This window comes from Eutrema salsugineum, unplaced genomic scaffold (genome assembly GCF_000478725.1).
Source record: "Eutrema salsugineum unplaced genomic scaffold, Eutsalg1_0 scaffold_13, whole genome shotgun sequence".
In the NCBI taxonomy this organism is placed as follows: Eukaryota; Viridiplantae; Streptophyta; class Magnoliopsida; order Brassicales; family Brassicaceae; genus Eutrema; species Eutrema salsugineum.
The window spans coordinates 3,558,790-3,582,709 of record NW_006256885.1 but is presented as its reverse complement, the minus strand read 5'-3'; the positions used below and the strand labels follow the sequence as shown (position 1 = coordinate 3,582,709).

Below are 23,920 nucleotides of genomic sequence, written 5' to 3'. Positions count from 1 at the left end.
AGAAATATGATATTGACTAAATAATTTATTAGATATTCCAGAATGTAGGCATTGAAACTGAACGGTAAAGCATTGCTGTAGAGATGTGGAAGAGATGCTGGTGGCTGTAGAGATGTCAAATTTCGAGAAGGAAAATCACCCCAGAAATTTGCTCAGTGTTTGAAAAATCGATCTACTTGAAAAAAAAACAAGAAAATTTCGATAGCATTCGTTACTTTACGATGGGCTGATAATGGGCTAACTAAATGACAACTAAATCCTAGTATCTTCTTCCGTAGACTCACTGATATTGTGATTGTTTATATGTTTCCATTCCATAACAAAAACTGAAAAATATCGTATCCCTCTGTAAAATAAATATTTAACTTCACATAATGAATATTCAGAGCAATTCTTGGAAATTGCTATAAATTTTTTATGTTTCCTCACTTTTTACATGTTACATCACAGTTTTTCTCTACCAGTTCAACTAGATATTGATAAGTTATGGGACCAAAACTAGAATTGGTGAGAATGTTGAGGGCAAGTAATCAAAATTCTCTGAACTGAAACATAGTACAAACTACAAAGAGAGGAACGGACGGGTTGATATGGGCAAAAAAATAAATGAAACAAAAATCATTACTCTCATTCTTACTCGTCATAAATTTAGGGGACCATCCCTTTTGAGAAATTAAGAGCCTTGTCCTGGTTTTGTATTTACCAAAAATGCATTTTTTAAAAAAAGACACCAAATTCTTTTATTTAGGAGTGAAGACCATAAACCACTAATACGGTATATAAACTATAAAGTATAAACTAATAATCACATTCACACATTAAACGATATATTGATTAATTTAGGAACGCAGGTCAAGGGATTCTTTTTGGCGTCATCAATATTGATATAATAATGATAGTAATAGTTATAAATTTATAACTTATAAGCAATGTATTTGATATTACTATTTATTGCATTACTTTGACCATCTTATGTCTTAGGAGACTGTGATTCTCCCGCACGCCCACAAAGTTTCTATTCCCCACAAATCTCAGATTTTTAATTACTTAATTTGAAATGACTCTTTTACGAGTTCGATCTTTCCTTAGCTTACTTCATTATTCAGTAGATGGATAATCTTTTTGAATATAGTAAAAATCTCCTAACTAAAAAAAAAAACACATTATAGAAAAAGAAACCTCTTTAAAAAGTTATACATTTGGTTTTAAAAAATGCACAAAGTTGATAAATAGAAACAAAAATACATTATATATCATCTTTTCTGGAGAATAACTATCGTATGTGAACATGATTTATTTTGAATTTTGAAAGTTAGTGTTTTTCTCTAGGATTGAGGAATTCCATTTACCAAGATTCTCTTAATTTCCTCAAACTCAGTCTCTTCACCAATTAGTGAATAATTATATAGCTATGAAGCCTAGTCCAACTAGAATGTATAAAAAAATTACGATTAAATCACGTAAATTAGAATATACTGTAAGTTCTCTTTACTTTAAGAATACATTTAACATGAGAAAACCAATTATAAAAGAAAAGTAGAAACTGTTGACAATTTAAGAAAGAGAAAAGTAAAATGTGACCTGTTGACTTTTGTTTCGCTTATTAGGACCAAAGAAACTACTAACTCAGAGGAAAGGACCACCTCCGGGCAGAACGGTCAGGTGTTCGGGCAGGTTGGTCTATGAATATCGCAACGATGACGTCATCAAGTTCACCTAAATAGCTCGTTTCAAGCAAAGACAACGCCACGATCCCTCGCAAAGGTCAGAATTGGGCCCGGCCCATGAAGGTTATTATCTTCTTCTTTTTGTGTGCAAATTAGGTTTGTTATCTGTTTTTTTATATAAACATCGCTTTAATATCACTCATCCGCGACACTTTCTTCATCAATCATCATCCCACCGTTTCTCAAAACTCTCTCTCTCTCTCGCTCTCTCTCTCTCTCTCTGAAATGGAACAGGGAGAAGAGCTCTCATGGATGACAAAAACGAGGCATGAATTTCTTCAAGGTAAATAAAATACATACATATATCTATGTGTGATGATGATATTGTATATGTAATGTGAAGAGTCAGGGTTTCCTCAGTTCGAAGTCATGTTTGTTCATTGTTGATATCTTAATGATGTAAAAAAGATTAATAAGGATATCTATAAGTACTGAATTATATAATACATAATATAGTGTAGAGGTGTCTATACATAGTCATTAGTTATGTATACATGCATATCGCATATATATTTATCCACACACTTTCGCTTCTTTCGATTTACGAAGAGGAGGGTTCTTAGTCATCGTCATTCTTGGCACATATGTTTATCACAAGTATGAATATGCGCAGCTTAACACATGCTACAGAGTGATATATAAACATGTGTATATAGAGTGATACATGTAGTTAGTTGTGCACAATCTAGCTCTCTTATGTACACGTATGGTCTGGAGTTTTGAAGCTAATATAGTATAAGACTCAAAAATTCAAAAACAATATCCAATATTTGGAATCACATAATATACACTTATAATCGTGAAGAGTAATCAGTTTCTTTTTTTATATTTTGGTCTCTGCAGGCAACAACAAAACCATAACCATCATGACGCATAAAGATTATTGGGTTCTTTGTGCTGACACATTATGTTTCTCTTTGGAAATCCAATTTCATTGATAATCCAGTGTTATCCCTACCTGAGCATATTGTTTCCTTAAATTTTTTTTTTCTTTTCCTAAACTCAATTGTTTCATTCCTTTCTTCTTTTTTCTTGACCTTGTAAGGCCTTTTCTTGACCTTGTAAGACCCCATCCCTTTCTAAGTGTCTCCATCTTCTATCGTTTTACAAATTCTCTACTATCTCTTCTTGGTGTAGAATATGTATGTATATCTACCCTTAATTCATCCTAGTCATCTTCTCCTACCTTGTACTGTAAGTGTGCGTGAGGGCGCGTCCGACGTTGGATCGACAAACGGTTTTCACCAGTAGATTTGTCTCGTCGAGGGCTTCGATTTGATATGTAGATCGTCTTCTGGTTCCTTACGGTTTGGAAGATATGCGTCTTTTAAGTTTCGACTTGCTTTTAGGGTTTTGGTGGTGGCCGGATTTATTAGGGTTTTTCGCTCAGAGAGTCTTATCGTGCTGATAACGTGTTGTGAAAACTTAGAAACTTTATTAATCATTGGAATGTATATATAGAGTACATAGGGAATCTAGGTTAAGTACAATGCCCTGATGGCCTAATGGGCCGGTATAAGAGTCCATATATGATATGTGTTATAACAAATCTTATTTAGTAAGCTTTTTATAGACTTTTTCACAAAAATATATTTGTTACTAACAGAATGAAAATCAGTTTGCCTATTAATACAGCTTGTATACACCAACGAATCCAAATATACAGCTTGTATACACCAACGAATCCAAATATAATATGTATTTTAGTTTCAGAATAAATCAAGAAAAAGTCATAACCAAAGATCAATAAATTCAAACTTGATAAATGTCCTATTTTATTATCACCTCCACTCAAACAACACAATAATGGCAAACCAAGATCCCAATCACAGCAACACGATACCAATCATAGGACCTGAGTTTGTTAGTCCTCAACCTACGGATCTAACGATCATCGGAGATACAGTGAAGGACACAAATGGAAACAAAGTGTTCAAAGTCAAAACGCCTCTCTTTGGTCTCCACAACAAACGGATTTTGATTGATCCTAATGACTCTACCATTGTCACCATGAAAATGAAGGTTTTAGTTAGTTTCTTACCCCCTTAGTTACTATTAGTTTTCTTACTTTCTTTCTGTTAACCGGTCAATTTTTTTTATCTTAGTTGAATCTTGGTTATGCTTTGGATTTGAATATATTAAAGGTGACTAGTAAGCACGATCGGTGGCAAGTGTATAGAGGAAGTGATTTAGATGATAAGATCTTCACGGTAAAAAGATCTTCAACAGTTCAGTTGAAGACAAGAGTTGAAGTATTCTTGAAGCATAACCAGACCAGAGAAGCGTCTTGTGATTTCACAATCAAAGGCCGGTTTATGAAGCGTGCATGTACAATCTATGCTGGAGACTCCACGAAAATCATCGCTCAGGTCAATAAATAAATTGAAAAGCAAAGGCGATGAAAACGTTTCTTTAGTATATCAATAAATAAGTTTACTTAACAAATATTGTCATATATGTGGATATAATAAACAGGTACATGAAGGAGATGAAAGATTAGTGGCTACAATATATCCTAATGTCGATTGCGCTTTTATTGTTACACTTATCTTCATATTTGACCTTATTAATATGGGTGGGACTGGGATCTGACTATTGATTTGAGAGCAAGAGTTATCTTTTTTATACATTGTCCATATGTAAGTATGTATACGTGTGTGAGTTTACAATTGTGGCCAACGTATATTGTTGCTATCGTATGAAAAGAATATATATACAATATTATTTTTTGGAAATATGAAAAAAATATATGAATTTTTTTTGAAAGACCATACAAGACAAAGTTGTACAAAACATACAACACATTATTGTTCAAAATGATTTTACTTAGCTTTTCGTTTTCTTTCTACAACCTGCTTCTTGGAACTGGTCCCAACTCTTTGGCCTTGGTCCTCAAAACATGCTTCTGAATTTTTCCAGTAGCCGTCTTAGGTAACGGCCCAAACACAACCGACCTTGGGACCCAATACGCCGGCAGCTTCTCCCGGCAGAATTTCATGATATCCTGAGCCAACTTATCCTGGTCGCGCTTCTCGTAACCGCTCTTAAGCGTCACAAACGCACACGGAGATTCCTGCCACCGCTCGTCAGGCCTGGCCACAACAGAGGCTTCAAGAACCGCTGGGTGATGGTAGACAACGTTTTCGACCTCCACGCTGCTGATATTCTCACCGCCAGAGATTATAATGTCCTTTGACCGGTCCTTGATCTCGATGTAGTTGTCTGGATGTTTCACCGCGATGTCCCCCGAGTGGAACCACCCACCAGCAAACGTCTCTTTGTTAGCTTCCGGATTCTTTAGATAGCCTTTCATCACCATGTTCCCTCGGAAAACAATCTCTCCAGCGGTTTTCCCATCTGCTGGAACGGGTTTTCCAGTCTGAGTGTCGATGACATCAAGCTGCTCCATGCCGATATAGCGGACACCTTGGCGAGCATTGAGCTGAGCCTGCGTCTGAGGAGGGAGGGAGTCCCACTCGGGCTTCCAAGCGCATACAGTGGAAGGACCGTAAGTCTCGGAAAGTCCATAAGTGTGAGCGACCCGGAAGCCTTTCTGGTTCATGGAGAAGAGAACAGAAGGTGGAGGAGCAGCTCCTGCGGTCATAACGTGGACCTTATGGGGAAGAGGAAGGATAGTGTCCTCTTGTGGAGCATTGACAATAGTGTTGAGTACCACAGGAGCCGCACAGAAATGGGTAACCTTGTACTTAGCTATGCTTGAATACACTTCCTTTGCAGTGACCTGAAACCAACAAATTTTCATCAGATCATTCGAATATGTTAGCTTCTTCCTCTTGAAATGAAAAGTTAAAAGCTCTTAAGCAATACCTGACGAAGACAGATGCTTGTACCGGATAGAGCAGCAAGTGACCAAGTGAAACACCAACCGTTGCAATGGAACATCGGGAGAGTCCACAAGTAAACAGAACCTTCTTGCATTCCCCAAATAAGTGGGTTGCTCAGAGCCATTACATACGCTCCTCGATGATGAAGCACAACTCCTTTCGGGCTAGCGGTTGTTCCCGAGGTGTAACCAAGAGCGATGCTCTGCCACTCATCAGCTGGTGGTTGCCACGGATAATTCGGGTCTCCGGTTTCAAGAAAGTCCTCGTATTCCACGACTCCTTTCGATAAAGCGCGGTTAAGTGACTCGGGAGGACAGGTGTGATCACTAATGACGATTAGGAGTGGTCGTTTGAAGCTGCTTCCGGCTTTCTCCTCCATGACTCTCAAAGATTCATCTGCCAGAGTAAAGAACTCTTGATCCACCATTAAGACACAGCTCTGTGAGTGACTGAGAAGGAAAGCGATTGTCGTGGCGTTGAGACGGATGTTGACGCAGTTCAAGACGGCTCCACACATTGGTACTCCGAAATGAGCTTCGTACATTGCTGGAGTGTTCGGTGCGATTATAGCCACCTGACCAAGTGCAAATTATTCAGATTACAATAACCAATATTGTTCATGACAAGTTAAGATAACATTTGACATAAATGAACAAGATTCATGCTAGAGCAATCACAAGAACTAAGAAATTAGGACTTGATTTTATTACATTATCATGATGATTTCCAAAAAAAAAAAAGGAATCTAATCGATTATAATCTCGTAAGTCATTTTTCTTAGCGATTATACGTTTTTTTTTTTTTGGGACAATTACAAAATCGTATTATAATGGAAAAATCGATTTATTTTGGGTCGAAAATAAGATTTCATCTTCGCACCAAAATTAGAGGAAAAAAAAAAGAAACGGTTCAATGTTTTCGGAAAAGAACATTTCAGCCAGAGTCGTCAAGTCAAGCCGGAATCAAGAATCAACCGATAAATTCGGAATAAACTAATTAAATGATTAGGGAAGAGGGAGAGCGATTACCGTCGAACCGGGACCAATCGATCGATCGGCGAGAGCGGAGGCGAGTCGTCGACACCGGTCATAAGTCTGACGCCACGTGTACTCCCGAGATCCGTGAATCACCGATTTCCTCGTCGGATGAACAGTCGCGGCCCTATCTAAGAACCAGAGCGGCGTCAACGCCGTGTAGTTCGCCGGAATCTTTGGAAGGTCATCGATATCACGCAACTTCGTCGTCGGAGTTGCCGCCATTTCTCTCTCTCTCTCTCTTGCGTCTTTCTGGTATGGTCAATTCAAGTGAGTGGGAGAATCCAATCACAAGTCTTTTACACGTTGGTGAAGTCGAAGACGAAAGGTCGAAAGCTTATATGGAGTGTGTGTGTGGCCGTTTTGGGGAAGGTAAAATTGCCACATGGCATTTTCTGATTTTTCCGGTTTTTTATTTTATTTTTGTTTAGCGGACCGGAAAATCCCCAAATTAATTTGAACCGAACGAATTTGTAAGGTCGTCGATGCAAATTCAGGATCAGGCTGCCACTGTGTATCGTTCGACATAAATTGGGGAAGTTAATTGAAAATATGGAATCTAGCTATTTTCTACGATATTACTTCTATTTATGCTACATACAAATAGATAATAGCTACATATAAAGGGTAATTTTATGATTTTTATTCATTTTTATCAAACGTTACTATCTATCTATACACAGAACAATTCTTCCTATGGAACACTGAAAATTTTACCTTTATCAAGAAAAATACAGAAAATTTGGTGCATGCCATTAACTTTATTATCATTGTGCAGCTACGTGTGGATGTAGAAAAATACTGATTTACGAATATTTGTACAAAATATTGAACATCAAGTCCTTGCAAAACACAAAACACATACATACATAGAACTCACAGTTTTTTCCCTCGAAAGCCAAATTAGACCGACATTTATTTCAAGAAAAACCTCATTCAAGACGAGGAGCCAGAGCTTGGAGGAGCAGAGGAGGAGGAAGAAGAAGAGAAAGGCTCTTGATCGGCGCAAGATAGAGTCTCATGAGGACCAGCCTCTTCTCTTCCAACTCCCATCAGATCTAAATAATACAAGTAGTGAGAAACAATGTTATTCATCTCATCGTTATCGAATCCACTGTTGCACATCTGATCGCCGTAAAGCACGTTAATGGTGGCTCCAAACCCCGGAGATCGTTTCGCCGCCGTGTCGTTCTTCGTCGGCTTCCATTTTCCGATGAATACATCATGCGCCGACGGTATATGTTTCTTCGGCGGCGTCATCCACCGCCAAATCGCTGCTTGAAACGCCAACGTCGCGTTGTTCTCTAGATACTCTGGATGACTCAGTAGATCCGCTTTCAAAGCCTCCCCGGTTTGACCGTAATTGTAATTCCTAAACCACACCAAACATAAATCGAAATCGTAAAAATCGAAATCATGCTAATTAAAACGAACGTACCAGTAAACCGGTAAAGCTCCTCGACCGTGGTACGAGACACCAGGAGTACAAGGATATGTTAATTTATAGTAATCATCGCAATAAAGCTGATCAGGACTCATCTCTTTGTTGTAACACAGTCCCCAAGCTAATGGTCCGCCCGTTGCAACCCCGTACCCGCCTTTTAATAACAATACCGGTTCAATATTAGATGTCTAATTACCCGGTTATATATTAATTTTACCGGTTTAGCTAACTCACATGAAGTTTTGCTTCCAACGTGGCCGAGAAACGCAGCGACTTCCTTCATTCCTTGAAGTTTTTCTCCGGCGGTACCGAACCCAAGAGGCTGATACTCTGCGGCGGCGGTTATGAAGGATCGGTAATCCCAAAAACCGACGGCGTGAGCCACAGGACTGTTACGTTTAGAGAATAGATTCTCGAATTGGTAAGTCTCGAAAAAATCGGAGATTGTATGGTTACAACAATACTCGGACCATCCTTTACATTCCCATCCTTTGTCGCATAGCTTTTTCCCCTTCACGATCTTCACCAGAGGCTTTTTCGCTGAGCTTGAAGACTCGGAATCTTCAGCGTTTGCTAGAGACTTGGTCTGAAACACGACCAATGCCAACGCAAGAAGCAGCAAGAAGAGTAGTGGTTTTGAAACCATGGTTGATCAATATATTTCGGCTTATTATTCTTCTATCAGTGAGATCATTTTTTGTATGATAATATATATACAAACACAAATGGTATAGAGTAGTGTCGTGTTCGTTTAAGGAGGAACTAGGTTTTCAGGAATTTGGTGGAAGGAGAAGAGTTGCTTTTAGTGGGGCTTTTTTGCTTTCTTTTGAAGTTTCTTAGAGTGGAAGTTACATTGTTGAGAAGGTTGGTCGGAGCATGAACACGTATGAATTTTTTTTTTTTTTTTTTTTGGCACTAGAAAGTTTGACGCTCATAGCAGCATAATTATCATGTTAGCCATTGCATATAGAGTTATATTGCATCTCCGTTGTTTTTTTTTTGTTTCCTTTCTTTGTGTTCTTGGATAAATCATCGAAATGATGTTTTTTGTTTCTCTGCCATGTTATCTTGTATACATTTCCCTATAATTTGCATTGATGTTTCGACATTATTTTTTTGTTTTTACATTGATGACCAAGCGAAAACCAACACATTTTTAATAGGCTGCACTCAATCTTGTTGTGAAAGATTTTAAATGGATTGTGAGACTAAAACCGCGAGCTAAAAGAGAAAATGAGAGAGCATTTTGGGTTGTGAAAGATTTGTAAAGAAACCACCGACAGGGCTTAGCAATATCTCAAAACCGTAATTAATATCCAAAACCCCTAAAGAAACTAAAACAATCTTTAAGTATGAAGAAGAATATTAGCTGGATTTCTAGAAAACTGTAGAATTTGGAATTAATTTTGGGTTTGGTCTAATTTAGGATATTTCTATCACAAACTCAAAATCAATTTTGATCCAAAATCAATAATAATTTCAATAAGATTAATAATATTTGACTTTAGTTATCTGTTTTAGCTGGATTTTTTTTGTCAAGCCATTAGCTGGAATATTTGACTTTAAATAACTATACTTAAGAAAAGGTATAACATAATTTAATTTAAATTAGATAGTATATGCAAAATTATAGAAATTTAAATATATATATATACATATAAACAAGATTCACTAATTGTTAACACATGTCACAGTTATCCATCTCTTTAATAATACAAGATACTTTTCTTTTCTTTTTTGTTAAAATACAAGATATTTTTCTTCTTTATCTTATTCTTTCTTTTTTTGTATAGTTCATGACTTGGTTTGGTGCAATGTAACTTAACTTAACTTGTTTTTATAAGAGTGTGCAAACGTGAAAGTTAAAGCCTAATTTTTATAACCAATCCTGACAAATTTCCTTCTTGGAAGATAAAATCAAAATAGATTGCAAAAAAAATAAATAAAAATAACTATGATGCCCGATCTTTCAGAAGATTTGGTAGAAGAGATACTTTCTTTTATTCCCGCTGCGACTTTGAAAAGACTACGATTTATTTGCAAACGATGGAACTCTTTATTTAGTGATCAAAAATTCTTTCCAAAAACATTTTAGTAAAGCATCAAAGCAGAATATAGTTGTCGTGTTGAAGGAGTTTAGGATTTATTCAATGGCCATCAATCTCCATGGAATTTGCAACAACTTTGCTGATCCATCTATGATGGTTTCAGGTAAACTTAGTATAATTGATTCCCGTAATGACTCAGAAGTTGATATTTCTAATATATTTCAATGTGACGGCTTATTGTTATGCACCACAAAGAATAAAACTAGACTAGTCGTTTGGAATCCGTGTACGGGACAAACCAAGTGGATCAACCCAAGAAATGAATATTATCATCGGTATGATGTAATGTATCATAAGTACGTTTTCGGATACGAAAACAATACATCTCCCCGAAAATACAAAATCGTGAGGGTTTTTTGTGGCCACATATTTCAGTTGGAAATCTATGAGTTTAGCTCGAATTCTTGGAGGATTCTTGATTTTGCTCCTGATTGGTCTTTATACTCTCGTGGCATGCCTTTGAAAGGAAATACTTACTGGCTTGGCAGAAACAAAGGTCCACATTTCGTGTTAATAAGTTTTAATTTTACAACAGAGAGATTTGCATGTTTATGTCTACCAAGTCGAAATGATTATAAAACTGTCCATCTATCTGTCGTTAGAGAAGAACAACTTTCAGTGTTATATCAGAGACTTGATCCATTTCAGATAGAGGTATGGGTGACAAATGAGATCAAACCAAACTTTGTGTCGTGGAGTAAGTTCTTGACGGTGGATGTGAATAAATTTCAAACTACATATGACCTTTGGAGCCTTGTGAGTTTTTTGATCGATGTGGAGAAGAAAGTTGTTGTGTTGTATTGCGCTAAATACTTAAGGGAGGGAAATTGCAACAACAGTGTATACATTGTTGGAGAGGATGAATACACAGAAGAAGATCTCGGAGAATCTTCATCATCACCTAGGCCATTTATGTTCACCTATGTGCCAAGTTTGGTTCAAATTTAATACTTTATTGGATGCAAAAGAAAGAAAAACAAGATTCAAGCTAATCAAAACAAGGATAATGTAATTTGTGCACCTCACTTTGTTCTTTCCTTTCTTTGTTTTTTTGGATAATCAAGATGTTTTTTTCTTCCTTTCTCTACCATGTTATCGTGTATATAATTTGGATTATAATTTGTTGCAAACGATTCTAGCTTTTTTATCCTACGCTAGCTAGCGATTTCTAGTTGGCTTTAGATCTGTTAAAATGCCAAAAAACGTCTAAACAAGAGATTTTAACAGTGAGAATTGAGTCACAAACGTCCATTAGTAAGTTTTAAAGATATTGATATTAATCCAAAACGATTACTAAAAAAGTTTAAAAAGCCACCATCCATACGTGTCAAGCTTAATTAGAATTTATGATTGGTGATTGTTTCGCTTTTTTTTTTTTAATCACAGCAAGAGAAAAAAGAAAAAAACTTTTGGTGTCCAACCGGTTTAGGAAACCGGTCTTTTCATTAGTTGACTTCTCCTATTTTGAGATTATCATATTAATAGTTAGTTCAAAATAGATTTTTATATTTTAATAGTTATTTCAAAGTAGATTTTTATATTTTATACAAATAAAGTATATTTTTATATTTTATACAAATAAAGTAGATTTTTATATTTTATACAAATAGGAAACGATCAATGTTTTTACACCATTATAAGTCATATCTAACTTTTTTATACAAAATAGGAAACGATCAATGTTTTAATTTACACCATTGTGAGTCATATCTAACTTTTTTTTAATAATATAAGATACTTTTCTTGATGATTAGATTGGGTGCAATGTATTTCAACAACTTTGTCTATAGAAGATTGAGCCAACGTGAATATAAAAGCCTAATCACAAACAGCAGTCCTGAAAATATTGTTTCTTTGGAATATCAAACTAGAGAAAGAATAAACAATGATGATGTCTAATCTTCCAAAGGATTTGGTAGAAGAAATACTTTCTAGGGTTCCGGCAGCAGCTTTGAGACGTCTACGATCTACTTGTAAAGAATGGAATGCTTTACTCGATGATAAAAATTCACTCAAAAACATTTTAGTAAAGCATTAACGCAAAATATGGTTATCATATTGAAAAATTATAGGGTGTATTCCGTGGTCGTCAATCTCCATGGAATTCGTAACAATTATATCGATCAATTTATAAAGGTTTCAGGTGAACTCAATCTAATCGACCCCTTTTATAAATCAGAAGTTGATATTTCTAATATATATCATTGCAACGGTTTATTGTTATGCACCACAAAGGATAAGACTAAACTTGTCATTTGGAACCCATGTACGGGGCAAACCAAATGGATCGAACCAAGAGATGAAGACTATCACAAGTGTGAAAATTTATGTGATAAGTTTGGCATGTTGTATGATAAGTATGTTTTGGGATACGAAACCAATACATCTTCCCCTAGTTACAAAATCTTGAGGGTTTTGTTTTGTCAACACATATTTAAGATGGAAATTTATGAGGTTAACTCTAACTCATGGAGGGTTCTTGATGTTACTCCTGATTGGTATATACGTTCTTGTGGCGTGGCTTTGAAAGAAAATACTTATTGGTTTGGTAAGAAAAAAGAACCACAATTCAACGACCAAGCTTTAATAAGTTTTAACTATACAAGTGAGAGGTTTGCATGTTTGTGTATACCAGTACGAAATGATTATGGAAAGGTGCAACTATCTTCTATCAGAGAAGAAAAGCTATCACTGTTATACATGATGTTTCATCCATTTCAGATAGAAATATGGGTGACAGATGAGATTAAACCAGACTCTGTATCGTGGAGTAAGTTCTTCACAGTGGATATGATGAAACTACAAGGTACACAAACGTTTCCGAGTCATATGAATTTTATAATTGAAGAGGAACAGAAAGTCGCTATGTTTTGTGTTGTAAAAATGAAGAAGGGCAAATTAACCAACATGGTATACATTGTTGGAGAGGATGAATTAAGAGAAGAAGAAGATTTCGGAGAATCTTCAATAACATCACCTTGCCCAATTATGTTCAGTTATGTTCCAAGTTTGGTTCAAATCTAATACTTTGTTAGAAGCAATAGGAAAAAAAAAGAACGAGATTTGAAGATAATATCATATCAATCAAAAACAAAAAAATTGTTGCAGTAACTTCATCAACTTAATAAAGATTTAAAGATAATATCATTAATATTAATCCATGTAGCAAAGGATTACTAACGAACAAAAAGTGATAAAACCATGATAATCCATACGTGTCGAACTTAGTAAATTAATGTAGTTTGCGTGATAGATTAGAATTGGGTTTTGATTGGTGGTTGTTTCGCGTATTATTAAGCTGGTCCGACCGGTTTAGGAGACCGGTCTTTTCATTAGTTGACTTCTTCTCCTCTTTAGTCTCCTGAGAATCTGAGGTTATCGCGTAATGGTCAAATATTATTAATAAAGGGATGTAATAAAGGGGTGTTAGGACCCACGATTAAATGATGAACCATTGTTATTAAGACACGTATCTCCTGTCCATTTCTGTTCGTACGCCCGCCCGCCGCGGATAGTGAATGATCAATGTTAAAGCTTTGGTCTGGACGCTCTTTAATTTCGCCTTTTATTTATTCACTTTTCCACCTGTTCACATTTTGGCGTTACATACTTTATATTTTAAAGATTTGATCCAGCAAGTTTCATTGAGTTTCCAATTTTGTTACATAGTTACACATATCAACAAAAAAAGATAAATATAGAATCGCACCAAAATACAAGTAATGCATGATAACATGTCGTTAACTCTGCTCATTCCTTGAATGTTTCCGTTTAATTCCATAAAATATGTCGTTCAAATATCTATTATATTTCCACCTTAGCTCTGCTAAAAATTGTGTGAATTAGATTAAAAAAGCATCAACTATAAATAAAATAGATATCTGATCCAAACCTAATCGGGTAAAACCCGACCCAAATCCCTATAAAGGCCAAAGGGAGTTACAAAAAAAAGTAGTTGGGGTCCAAACTGCAAATTCATAAAATATTTCAACTTTGTATAAACAAAAAAAAAATCCCTTAAACGTTCGCGGAACATTCCGTTTTTTTTTTTTTAAACTCGCATAATAATTCCGGGGACCAGCGAAGCTCTCTGGTGTTCTCAATTTCTTCGGTCTCTCCCGACGAAATCTATGCCCAGATAATAAAAAAATCTCTACTTTTTGACTTGTACTTCACTCTCTTAGGCTTCTTCGTCGGTATTTGCTTTCTCTGTTCCGGTTAAAAGTGAGTATGGACGGTGACGGCTCCGGCCGACTTATCGGCTCCGAGATTCATGGTTTCCATACCTTGCAAGGTACCGACCCACCTCTTGATTTCTGGAGCTCTTTCTTTGATTCGTCAATCGCATGACGATTGTTGGTTCGAATGTATCTTTCAGTATGTTGTTGAAGTAGTCAAGGGTAACATTGAATTTGTATTTTTTTAAAATAAATTATATTGGGTTTAGAGTTTATTACATTTTGTATTGTATAGATGACGTGGCAGTTTTGTTGCTTTGCAGCCGTTGAAGTGGAAATTGCAGTTTGTGTGAAATTGAGGTTCCTCATGTCTTCAAAATTTTTTGAGATACTTAAAAACGAATTTTGGCATCTGTCGAATTCAGTGTTTTGAATTGTGGATGAGCCCTTTACATGATAGATTGAGAGGTTCTAGAGGGAAGTGATGATTTTATGTGTTATCCCTATAACAAGTTTACTTATGTCTGTAAGGACAAATTTTCTCGGAAAAGATGGAAGCTTTAAGGCTGCACCATTCTCATAAGCAAGATCCTTGTTTATATCTGGAATCAGTTTCATTGTGTTTGCTTGGAACCCTTTTATATATATATTTGTGTTGCCTTTGCTTTTCTACATGAATGACTTTCTTATATACATTGCTTGAAGTTTCTTGACACATATTCTGGTTGTGTTTTGCAGATCTTGATGTCCAGACAATGTTGGAGGAAGTAAAAAGAAGGTGGCTCCGGCCAAACGAGATCCACGCAGTCCTCTCTAACCCTAAATACTTCACCATCAATGTCAAGCCAGTGAATTTACCGAATAGTAATCACTCTGCTCCACCGAATACTAACCACTCAGCATTTTAATTAGGATGTTTCTTTAGTTTTCTATGACTTCTTACACCGATGTTATCTGCCGTATTTTGTAGGTGGCAGAATTATATTGTTTGATCGTAAGATGTTGAGGAACTTTAGAAAGGATGGTCATAATTGGAAAAAGAAAAAAGATGGAAGGACTGTTAAAGAAGCTCACGAACACCTGAAAGTAAGGTTTTCCTAGCTTAATCTTAAAAGCTCTTATCATTGACTTATCTCTTTTACAAATGATTAATGTCCTTTGATTTTGATGCTAGGTTGGTAACGAGGAACGGATTCATGTATACTATGCGCACGGTGAAGATAACACTACCTTTGTTCGAAGGTGTTATTGGTTACTAGATAAGTATGTAGTAAGCAAAGATCACTGACTTGTCTACTATATGTGCTTTTTCTTCTATGTTTCTTCTGAAGGTTATGAAAGTTAGATCATCTCTTCTTTTATATGTCAGGGCTCGAGAGAACATCGTCCTTGTACATTACCGTGACACGCAGGAGGTTTGTTTTTTAACTACCTGTCCTCAACTCTTACTGGTTTTTCTTATGTTAGAAAGATATGGCTTAATCAGGGTGATGTATTTCCTTGCTATCCATGTTTGGATGCTCTCTTTTTAAATTATATAGTCACAGTCATCGACTGGTAGGCTTATTTTCAGCCCTCCGAGAAATTTTGATGGGTAAGACTGATATTTTCAGGCAGCTACGACATCAGGGGACTCAAACTCTCCAATCTCTATCACTGATCATTCATCCCCAAATCTTGTGGCAGCTGAAGATATTGATTTTAGCGTTGATAACGCACGTTATCTAGGTGAGAAATAATCTTGGTCTTTTACAGTTTTCTACTTACCATTTACATTATCATTATAGCACTATGGATTTGCTGTTTGCAAATTTTAGAAAGCTTACTCTTAGTTCTTCCTTCCGATACTTATCGTCCTTTCTCTTGGTGGGTCACAGTAAGCAACAACAGTCCAGTTGTTAGAAATCATGAGATCAGGCTTCATGATATTAATACGCTTGATTGGGATGAGCTGCTAGTACAAACTGATGTTAACAACCAACCTGCACCAATCTTAGGTAATTTATATAGGAATTGATCACATCCTTTAAAGTTATCCAAATATCAGTTTGTGAAGTTAAAGAGCTATGGGATAATGTTGAAACTACAATCTCTACAATTCAAATATCAGTTTGTGAAGTTAAAGAGCTATTGAATAATGTTCAAATTTTATTTGTGTGGTCAGATGATTTGTCGTACTTCACAGAACAGCTCCAAAGTGCTGCAAATGGCTCTGCAGAGCATGTGAATGTGACAGTGGCTGATGAATCTCTTGATGCTTTGCTTAACAATGGTCCACAAAGCCGAGAGAGTTTTGGAAGGTGGATGAATTCCTTCGTCGGCGACTCTAATGGTTCGCTGGAGGATCCTTCCTTTGAAGCCATGGTTACACTTGAGCAGGGTCCATTAGCTCCCCAAGCTGCATTTCATCCTCACTCCAACATACCTGAGCAGGTTTTCAAGATAACCGAGGTTGCACCTGCTTGGGCCTATTCGTCAGAGAAAACAAAGGTATAGCGGTTTAACTAGAATGAATCATATGAATAGAATAAGGGTTATGAATTGCAAAATGAAACTCCTTACTTTGGTTACATATTGATTCTGCAGGTTTTGGTAACTGGGTTCTTACACGACAGTTATCAACACCTCGGAAGTTCAAACCTTTTCTGCGTTTGTGGCGACTCCTGTGTCCCTGCGGAATATGTCCAGGCAGGAGTCTACCGTTGCTTTATACCTCCGCACTCGCCTGGGATGGCGAACCTCTATCTTAGTGCAGACGGACACAAGCCAATCAGCCAGTGTTTCACCTTCGAACACCGTTCAGTTCCACTTCCTGGTAAGACCGTCCCTGAAGACGATCAAGAATCCAAATGGGAAGAATTTGAGCTCCAAGTCAGGCTTGCTCATCTCCTGTTTACGTCTTCCAACAAACTCAACGTTCTCTCGAGCAAAATCTCACCTGCAAACCTTGTTGATGCTAAAAAACTCGCCAGCAAAACTTCTCACCTCTTAAACAGCTGGGCTTATCTAATCAAGTCTATTCAGGGGAATAAGGTGTCTCTTGGTCAAGCGAAAGATCATATCTTTGAGCTTACTCTAAAGAACAGGATTAAGGAATGGCTTATGGAGAAAGTGCTCGAAGGTTGCAACACACTCGATTATGACTCTAAAGGCCTCGGTGTGATCCACCTCTGTGCCATTCTTGGATATACTTGGTCGGTCCAGCTGTTCTCCTTGTCAGGTTTATCGTTAGATTTCCGTGATAAGCAAGGATGGACTGCTCTTCATTGGGCAGCATACTACGGAAGGTAAAAACTTTATCTCCTTGTGTTAGTAGTTACTTGTTTCTGATTTCCATACTTTCTTTTTTGGGTTTTGAAGAGAGAAAATGGTGGCTGCTCTTCTCACTGCTGGGGCGAAACCGAACTTAGTGACAGACTCGAGAAAGGATAATCTTGGCGGATGCACGGCGGCTGATCTGGCACAGCAAAACGGATTCGATGGTTTAGCTGCTTATCTTGCTGAGAAAGGTTTGGTAGCTCAGTTTATAGACATGAAAATTGCTGGAAACATTAGTGGGAACCTTGAGGCTTTCAAGGGGGAGATGTCAAACCGAAGCGCTCTCTCAGATGATGACCAGAATCTTAAGGACGCTTTGGCGGCATACAGAACAGCCGCGGAAGCAGCGGCTCGGATTCAGGGAGCGTTTAGGGAAAAGGCGTTGAAGGCGGCACGGTCAAGCGTGATCCAGTTTGCCAACAGGGAAGAAGAGGCTAAAGGCATACTTGCGGCAATGAAGATTCAGAATGCATTCCGCAAATACGATACGCGTAGGAAGATAGAAGCTGCTTACCGGATTCAGTGCAGGTTCCAAACTTGGAAAATGCGAAGAGAGTTCCTGAATATGCGGCGTCAAGCAATTAGGATCCAGGTGTGCATTGAGAATAAGACTTGAGTTCATAACTTTTGTCTGAATTTTGCAACATATTAGTGTCAGTCAATGCAAAACAATAACAAAATAAAAAATGGTTTTTTTCCTCGTCTTTTGGCAGGCTGCTTTCAGGGGATTACAAGCAAGGAGGCAGTACAAGAAGATTGTATGGTCGGTAGGAGTGTTGGAGAAGGCAATTATCAGGTGGAGACAAAAGAGAAAAGGGTTTAGAGGACTCCAAGTGAGCCAAGCTGAAGCAGAGGAGGGTCTTCAAGGTGAAGAAGAGGAAGATTTCTACAAGACGAGCCAGAGACAAGCAGAGGAGAGGCTCGAGAGATCTGTAGTTCGGGTCCAAGCCATGTTCAGGTCTAAGAAGGCTCAACAGGATTACAGGAGGATGAAACTCACTCATGAAGAAACTCAGGTGAATTTATGTTTTGCGTTTTTCATTTTCAAATCTTTCAATTTAGAAGGAAAACAAAAAATGGAGAGGTAAATTGGTATTTGAATTAACGGAGAGTCTTGTTGATGGTGTGATGCAAGTTGGAGTACGAGTGCCTGCAAGATATCTGATCAAAAATGGCTATGGAGAGGTAAATCCAAGAGAAATATGTGTGGAATATGGATGGTGTTGATCTGTAAATTATGTCAATGGAAAAAGGGTACTTTCGACGTTTTCTGATACTGGTTTATGAGAAATGAGAGACAGAACGAGACAACAAACATAAATAGTCTACTGTAGACTTGTACATTTTGTAGAGTACAATTGTTGATTGTATTTGTATAATAATTCCTAAATGGGAAGCCATGTCATGTCTGCATCTGATAAACATATTAGCCAGAAAGGTGATTCTTACTAGTAACCTTCCAAGAGTCTTTCATAATCCTTTTATTTCACTTTAAATAAAAATATTCAAAGTAAAAAAGCAAAACCATGAAACAATTAAATAAATATACGTGAAACCAGAGACAAGACTCAAATACAAAAATTCTCAAAAAGAAGAAGGCGCTCTAGATCTAGCTATTAAGTCTTGACTTACTAAGGTTGTTCCTCATCATCTCTTGGTCTTCCTTGACCGTCCTGGTTCATGTTTAGCTTTATCTTCGCATCTCCTCACCAAAAATTTAGAGTTTAGAGTTTTTTTTTTTTTGTTATCTAAAGTTTAGAGTTTGGAGTTTAGGATTTAGCAATTTGTACGAAGATTGTATAAGATTGTACTCTCTATTTGATGTGACGTTCTGATTTTTTTTACTAATATTTTCTGTCAACATGTGTGGTCTACTCATGACAACCTTCATTCTTCAAAATAAGTTGATCTATCTCTCATATTTCAGAACGTCACGTCAAATAGAGAGAGTACAATCTTCGTACAACCATCATCTCCAAACTAATACTCTGTTTGAAGTAATCTTCAGAATTCTCTCTTATTTGAGAATTTTTTTTTTTTTTCTTCAAATTGTTGAGTCATCTTCTTTTAGAACGTTGGTCTTCAACCATGGCGTACAACCTTCAAGATGATTCTGAATTATATCCAGGTACAATCTTTCTCTTCTGAATTAATTTCCATTATACTAGCCTAACAAGAATGATACTAGCCTAACAACTAATTTGTGGCAGAACTAGATGCATTACAAAGATCCAGATTCGACTGGCTGGGAAGCGAGGATGTCAACGACATCTTTCGACTGCTACTTAACCCAAATGTCTCTCTAGATCCATTGACCTTATGAGGAAGGTTTGTTTCTATCGCATGGGAACCCTTTGAGGATGGAGGATGGAGAGGTGACACGCGAGAAAAATATCCCATGCGGTATCAAATTTCTCGCATAGTGCTATATCAGGTTTAAATACAACTTACGAGAGAATGATATATACACCCCGAGCAGAGTATGCAACTTCTTTCAAGTTTTAAACTTTTTTTGTTTATTTCTTAGTGATCTAAACTAAGACTCTCTTTGTTGTTAATATCTCTTTGTTGGAAGAAGTATGTGGCCGACAATAGAGTTCAGGGCACAACCTCTGGACACAGATGCAATTCTAGAAGACAAATCAGATCACTCAAAATTAAATAAGAGTCCGGAGAGCAGAATATACCCTTTTCTTCAGCTAATTTGCAATGCTGAGAAAGATTCCAAGGAGGAACAAATTCTAGACATGATCAGGCAAAGGCAATCAAATATGCAATATGGCTGTTTCAGAGAAATGTTGGAAGAGCCAATTGAGATCTCAAAAAGAGTAATTTGATCCGCTGTCCTTTGGGGAAAAATATAAATGAACAAAGTAAGGAATGACGAGGCCAAGTTGAGAAATCAACTGTCCATAGATACAAATTAATAATCTAAGAAAAGAAAAGATACCAGTAGATAAACGACAATACAAAAGTTAATAGATCAGGGTTTAGGGAACAAATCTCTCCCTTGTAAAATCAAAACAGAGTAAGAAATCAGGGAGATCTGATATGGCTGATCTCTTTCTTCTTCCTGGTACAGTTTTGGAATCTTCTGTTGAACAAATCTCTGCGTGTTCTAGACTCGTTACGTTACAAACAAGGATCGAATCTGGAATGGAAATAAGTATATCCAAAGCCTATTTTACAACTTTAATAGGCCTTAAAAAAATCGTTAGGATATGCTTCGATGACCAAGTTTACTAACAAAAATATTCATCCGTTAGACGTATATTCGTAGTTAAAAAGTATGGGGCTTAAGAAAGTTTACTAACTATCACATTCATTCGAAGATTATAACTATAGACAATGCAGATGATTTTGGTCCGTCTTCCATACACTGTGTTTAAGACAAAAAAAAAAAAAAAAACCTTATACTAATCTAGTTAAACATGGATTTTACTTTTATTAGGCTTTGGTTTGTTTAAGGTTTATTAGAATTTCTATTTGCTTTTTGGGTAATTTACAACAAAAAGAGCAAGAACATTAACATTTTAGTGCCACTGAAATTTTGCGAATAAGATAACGAGGCTCTAAATCATGTAGGATGTACATACATATACATAATTAATCTCTTCTTCTCTTATATAACAAATCCATAATTATCTCTCTAAACGTGTGTGCATGTATGTGTATGAAGTAAAGGCAGAAGAGGCTCAACTTACATTTAAATCGGTTACGCAAGAAAAGTTCACGCACTGGGAAAGATCCCTTCAAGTGGGTTTGGGGCTTAAGTCATGTGCACTTTATTTGTCAATGATGTTATTAGATAAAAGGAGGTCGACATAGAGATATATTCAAGATTTCCAAGAATGACAAACATCAAACATTTTAGTGTTTTTATTTAATTTACAAGGCCCGTTCTTGCGTATCTTCCATCCACATTTTCTGCATCCAAATTTCGCAAATATTCTGTCTCTCTTATATTTGTAGATATCGAAATAATGCAGCTGATTTTCCCAACTAAAACTGCAAGAAAAAAATGTATTTCCAAAAACACTAGGTTTAAATTGAAACGACCATGATCCACCTGATGCCAAAACCCGATCTCCAAGATCATCATCATTTGATTTACAATGATATTGTAACGGCAAATCACTTCCAAGATCATTATAAATCGTCACAGTCGTTTTTGGATTGTCAAAGCCAGATGGAGTAACGTCGTTTTGGTTGCGAGACATTGCTGCGTTTATGAACATAGCCATCAGTAAGATAGCTATGAGTTCTCTTAAACATCCCATTTTCTTTCTTTCTTTGCAATATGATACTATCGTATGTGGATGACTCTTTCAATCAAAACTTGTTAAATTTATTATATAATTAGAGAGTTTTCTCTCATAGTGTCCACCTAAGCAAAATATAACAAATTAACATTAAAGTCTAATTATAATGTTCATTTAATTCAAATCTATTTATATTTATTGTTACTTTATTTATATTTTTATAGGGTATATAAATTCAAGAAATTAAGTAAATTAAACAATAATAAAATTTTATTTTAATAAGAAATGTGAAATTTTAATGCACACTTCTAATTGTTATACATAAGTGCACTTCTACTTTTTGTTTACAAAGTAAAAGTTCTTTTAACGTTACATTTTATGTACTAAGAGAATATGGAAAAGCTTTTTTTTTGTTTTTAATATGAGATGTAAAGATAAAAGTTACATTAAAACAACCTAAAATCTTATTTGTTCTATACATATACATTGATTTTTCTTTTGTTTGGGGCCAGGTCTATTGTTCATTTTCTGCTAATATTAAACACAAAAATATCATCATAATTTGATGACAAAAATCCAATCTAAAAACGCAAAATATAACTCTATAACATTTTAATAACAATGAAGTTTTGCGCGTAAAGTAATTAGGCTCTGAATATTTTTTTTTGCTAAACTGTAAATATCATTAAAACGAAAGTTAGAATTTAAAAAAAGCAAACCTAGGTTCTGTGCTACCTTGGCAAAAAAGAATAAAAATCAAGGGAGCAACACATTTTGAACTTATAAGAAGCTTATAAGGGACCTATACTCATTCAATCCATAAACACATTAAGTCTTTGAAAGGTCTTCTGTGTCTTCTTGCGGAGATAATGTTCCTGATCTCACAATCAATTCCTTTGAAAATCGAGGAGGCAGGAAGCGATGACTGGTTATGCAACACGTTATTCTTTTGCTTCCATAAGTGGAATATCGCAGCCTGGGTCGCAATCTTCCTAATAGGCTCTGAATATTAAGGATGAACAAAGTAAAGAAAGCAGAGGCCTTCTTGAGAAACAAACAATTGTCGCGACGGCAATACAAAAATTAATAGATCACACAAAGGGTGATGTTCTTCTGTTTGCCTCGTTGGTGCAGCTTACTTAGATTTGCACTGAGCTTGGAACATAAGAACACACAAGTGGCCAGCTTACTTAGATTCGCCAAGATCCACTTGTTTGAAGTATTCATTCTTTCCAATGATGTAAGCAATGTTGCGAGTTGGGCAAGAGTAACCTCTGTCTTTATCAAGAACCACCGCGACCTCCTTCTCCTCGTAAACGAAGAAACTCCCACCATGAATCAGAAACTGAAAACAAACACGGGTGAGTAGTGGTTTCATATCAACCGCTAAGAACAATTTGTTCCAAGACACTGCATTGGGCTCAATCTTGCTACTAATCCATATCTTGACGGTATATGCAGGTGAGCCACCCTTCTGAAATAACACGGCAAGCTGCTCTTCTCTAACACTAGAAAGAGTCACTGTATCTCCATAGAAAGCGCGTGGAAAGGCAGAGGCAGACACGGTACAAATCTCTCCGTTGTAAAATCAAAACAGAGTAAGAAATCAGGGAGATCTGATATAGCTGATCTCTTTCTTCTTCCAGGTACAGCTTTTGGAATCTTCTGTTGGACAAACCAGTAAGTGTTTCCCTTGAGAGACAAGCCAAGGTGAAAATACGCTACATCTATGTACGGCTAACACCTGGACACATGTTTTTGAGTTTTTGTGTGTTTTTTTTTTTTTTTGCAATTTTTGAAAATGAGTAGAACAATGAAAAATGTGTTTTTATCGAATCACGAACATAACAGTTAAATTGCAAATGCAAGTTTCTGAATGTGCGTCCATAAATGTATAACGTGTGTTTGAAGCCAAAGCCAAATAACCTAATAATGGGTATATTGCCAATAAGCTAATATGAGAGGCTCTATTATTTGTTTTATCTAAACATGAAATACTTATTG

The 23,920-nt window shown here is 36.4% G+C and overlaps 5 protein-coding genes and 1 pseudogene across 5 annotated transcripts; 3 read left to right on the top strand and 3 right to left on the bottom strand.

Annotated features, from left to right (window-relative positions):
* The first annotated feature begins 3,379 nt into the window (after window positions 1–3,379).
* On the top strand, window positions 3,380–4,376 carry LOC18024974 (protein LURP-one-related 13). The gene is made up of 3 exons (XM_006406730.2): window positions 3,380–3,749; window positions 3,872–4,096; window positions 4,203–4,376. Exons 1-3 carry the CDS (start codon window positions 3,534–3,536, stop codon window positions 4,317–4,319), a joined length of 558 nt encoding a protein of 185 aa, XP_006406793.1. The 5' UTR covers window positions 3,380–3,533; the 3' UTR covers window positions 4,320–4,376.
* A 50-nt stretch (window positions 4,377–4,426) lies between these two features.
* On the bottom strand, window positions 4,427–6,900 carry LOC18024973 (acetate/butyrate--CoA ligase AAE7, peroxisomal). Its single transcript, XM_006406729.2, has 3 exons — window positions 6,601–6,900; window positions 5,556–6,146; window positions 4,427–5,469 (listed from the first exon to the last, which is right to left on the bottom strand). Exons 1-3 carry the CDS (start codon window positions 6,829–6,831, stop codon window positions 4,573–4,575), a joined length of 1,719 nt encoding a protein of 572 aa, XP_006406792.1. The 5' UTR covers window positions 6,832–6,900; the 3' UTR covers window positions 4,427–4,572.
* A 466-nt stretch (window positions 6,901–7,366) lies between these two features.
* On the bottom strand, window positions 7,367–8,727 carry LOC18024972 (chitinase-like protein 2). Its single transcript, XM_006406728.2, has 3 exons — window positions 8,285–8,727; window positions 8,045–8,204; window positions 7,367–7,978 (listed from the first exon to the last, which is right to left on the bottom strand). The coding sequence occupies exons 1-3, from the start codon at window positions 8,694–8,696 to the stop codon at window positions 7,543–7,545; spliced, it is 1,008 nt and encodes a 335-aa protein (XP_006406791.1). The 5' UTR covers window positions 8,697–8,727; the 3' UTR covers window positions 7,367–7,542.
* A 3,316-nt stretch (window positions 8,728–12,043) lies between these two features.
* On the top strand, window positions 12,044–13,182 carry LOC18024457 (putative F-box protein At3g17620). Its single transcript, XM_024159472.1, has 4 exons — window positions 12,044–12,131; window positions 12,231–12,265; window positions 12,496–12,706; window positions 12,794–13,182. Exons 1-4 carry the CDS (start codon window positions 12,044–12,046, stop codon window positions 13,180–13,182), a joined length of 723 nt encoding a protein of 240 aa, XP_024015240.1.
* Window positions 13,183–14,197: 1,015 nt separating this feature from the next.
* On the top strand, window positions 14,198–19,109 carry LOC18024456 (calmodulin-binding transcription activator 6). Its single transcript, XM_006406725.2, has 12 exons — window positions 14,198–14,452; window positions 15,075–15,200; window positions 15,307–15,422; window positions 15,511–15,599; window positions 15,706–15,751; window positions 15,950–16,064; window positions 16,214–16,333; window positions 16,501–16,826; window positions 16,923–17,623; window positions 17,697–18,246; window positions 18,368–18,670; window positions 18,790–19,109. Exons 1-12 carry the CDS (start codon window positions 14,389–14,391, stop codon window positions 18,817–18,819), a joined length of 2,586 nt encoding a protein of 861 aa, XP_006406788.1. The 5' UTR covers window positions 14,198–14,388; the 3' UTR covers window positions 18,820–19,109.
* A 3,946-nt stretch (window positions 19,110–23,055) lies between these two features.
* On the bottom strand, window positions 23,056–23,804 carry LOC18024454 (annotated as a pseudogene).
* Between the last annotated feature and the right edge of the window lie 116 nt (window positions 23,805–23,920).

Coding starts and splice junctions, on each gene's coding strand:
- LOC18024973 (XM_006406729.2), bottom strand. CDS start 6,831: ATGGCGGCAACTCCGACGACGAAGTTGCGTGATATCGATGACCTTCCA. Junction 6,147..6,600: donor CGATTGGTCCCGGTTCGACG/GTAATCGCTCTC, acceptor GCACTTGGTCAG/GTGGCTATAATCGCACCGAA. Junction 5,470..5,555: donor CAAGCATCTGTCTTCGTCAG/GTATTGCTTAAG, acceptor TGTTGGTTTCAG/GTCACTGCAAAGGAAGTGTA.
- LOC18024456 (XM_006406725.2), top strand. CDS start 14,389: ATGGACGGTGACGGCTCCGGCCGACTTATCGGCTCCGAGATTCATGGT. Junction 14,453..15,074: donor TGGTTTCCATACCTTGCAAG/GTACCGACCCAC, acceptor TGTGTTTTGCAG/ATCTTGATGTCCAGACAATG. Junction 16,827..16,922: donor ATTCGTCAGAGAAAACAAAG/GTATAGCGGTTT, acceptor TTGATTCTGCAG/GTTTTGGTAACTGGGTTCTT.
- LOC18024974 (XM_006406730.2), top strand. CDS start 3,534: ATGGCAAACCAAGATCCCAATCACAGCAACACGATACCAATCATAGGA. Junction 3,750..3,871: donor TTGTCACCATGAAAATGAAG/GTTTTAGTTAGT, acceptor AATATATTAAAG/GTGACTAGTAAGCACGATCG. Junction 4,097..4,202: donor CCACGAAAATCATCGCTCAG/GTCAATAAATAA, acceptor TATAATAAACAG/GTACATGAAGGAGATGAAAG.
- LOC18024972 (XM_006406728.2), bottom strand. CDS start 8,696: ATGGTTTCAAAACCACTACTCTTCTTGCTGCTTCTTGCGTTGGCATTG. Junction 8,205..8,284: donor CGTTGGAAGCAAAACTTCAT/GTGAGTTAGCTA, acceptor TGTTATTAAAAG/GCGGGTACGGGGTTGCAACG. Junction 7,979..8,044: donor GGAGCTTTACCGGTTTACTG/GTACGTTCGTTT, acceptor GGTGTGGTTTAG/GAATTACAATTACGGTCAAA.
- LOC18024457 (XM_024159472.1), top strand. CDS start 12,044: ATGATGATGTCTAATCTTCCAAAGGATTTGGTAGAAGAAATACTTTCT. Junction 12,266..12,495: donor CGTCAATCTCCATGGAATTC/GTAACAATTATA, acceptor TTATGTGATAAG/TTTGGCATGTTGTATGATAA. Junction 12,707..12,793: donor AGAAAATACTTATTGGTTTG/GTAAGAAAAAAG, acceptor TGTGTATACCAG/TACGAAATGATTATGGAAAG.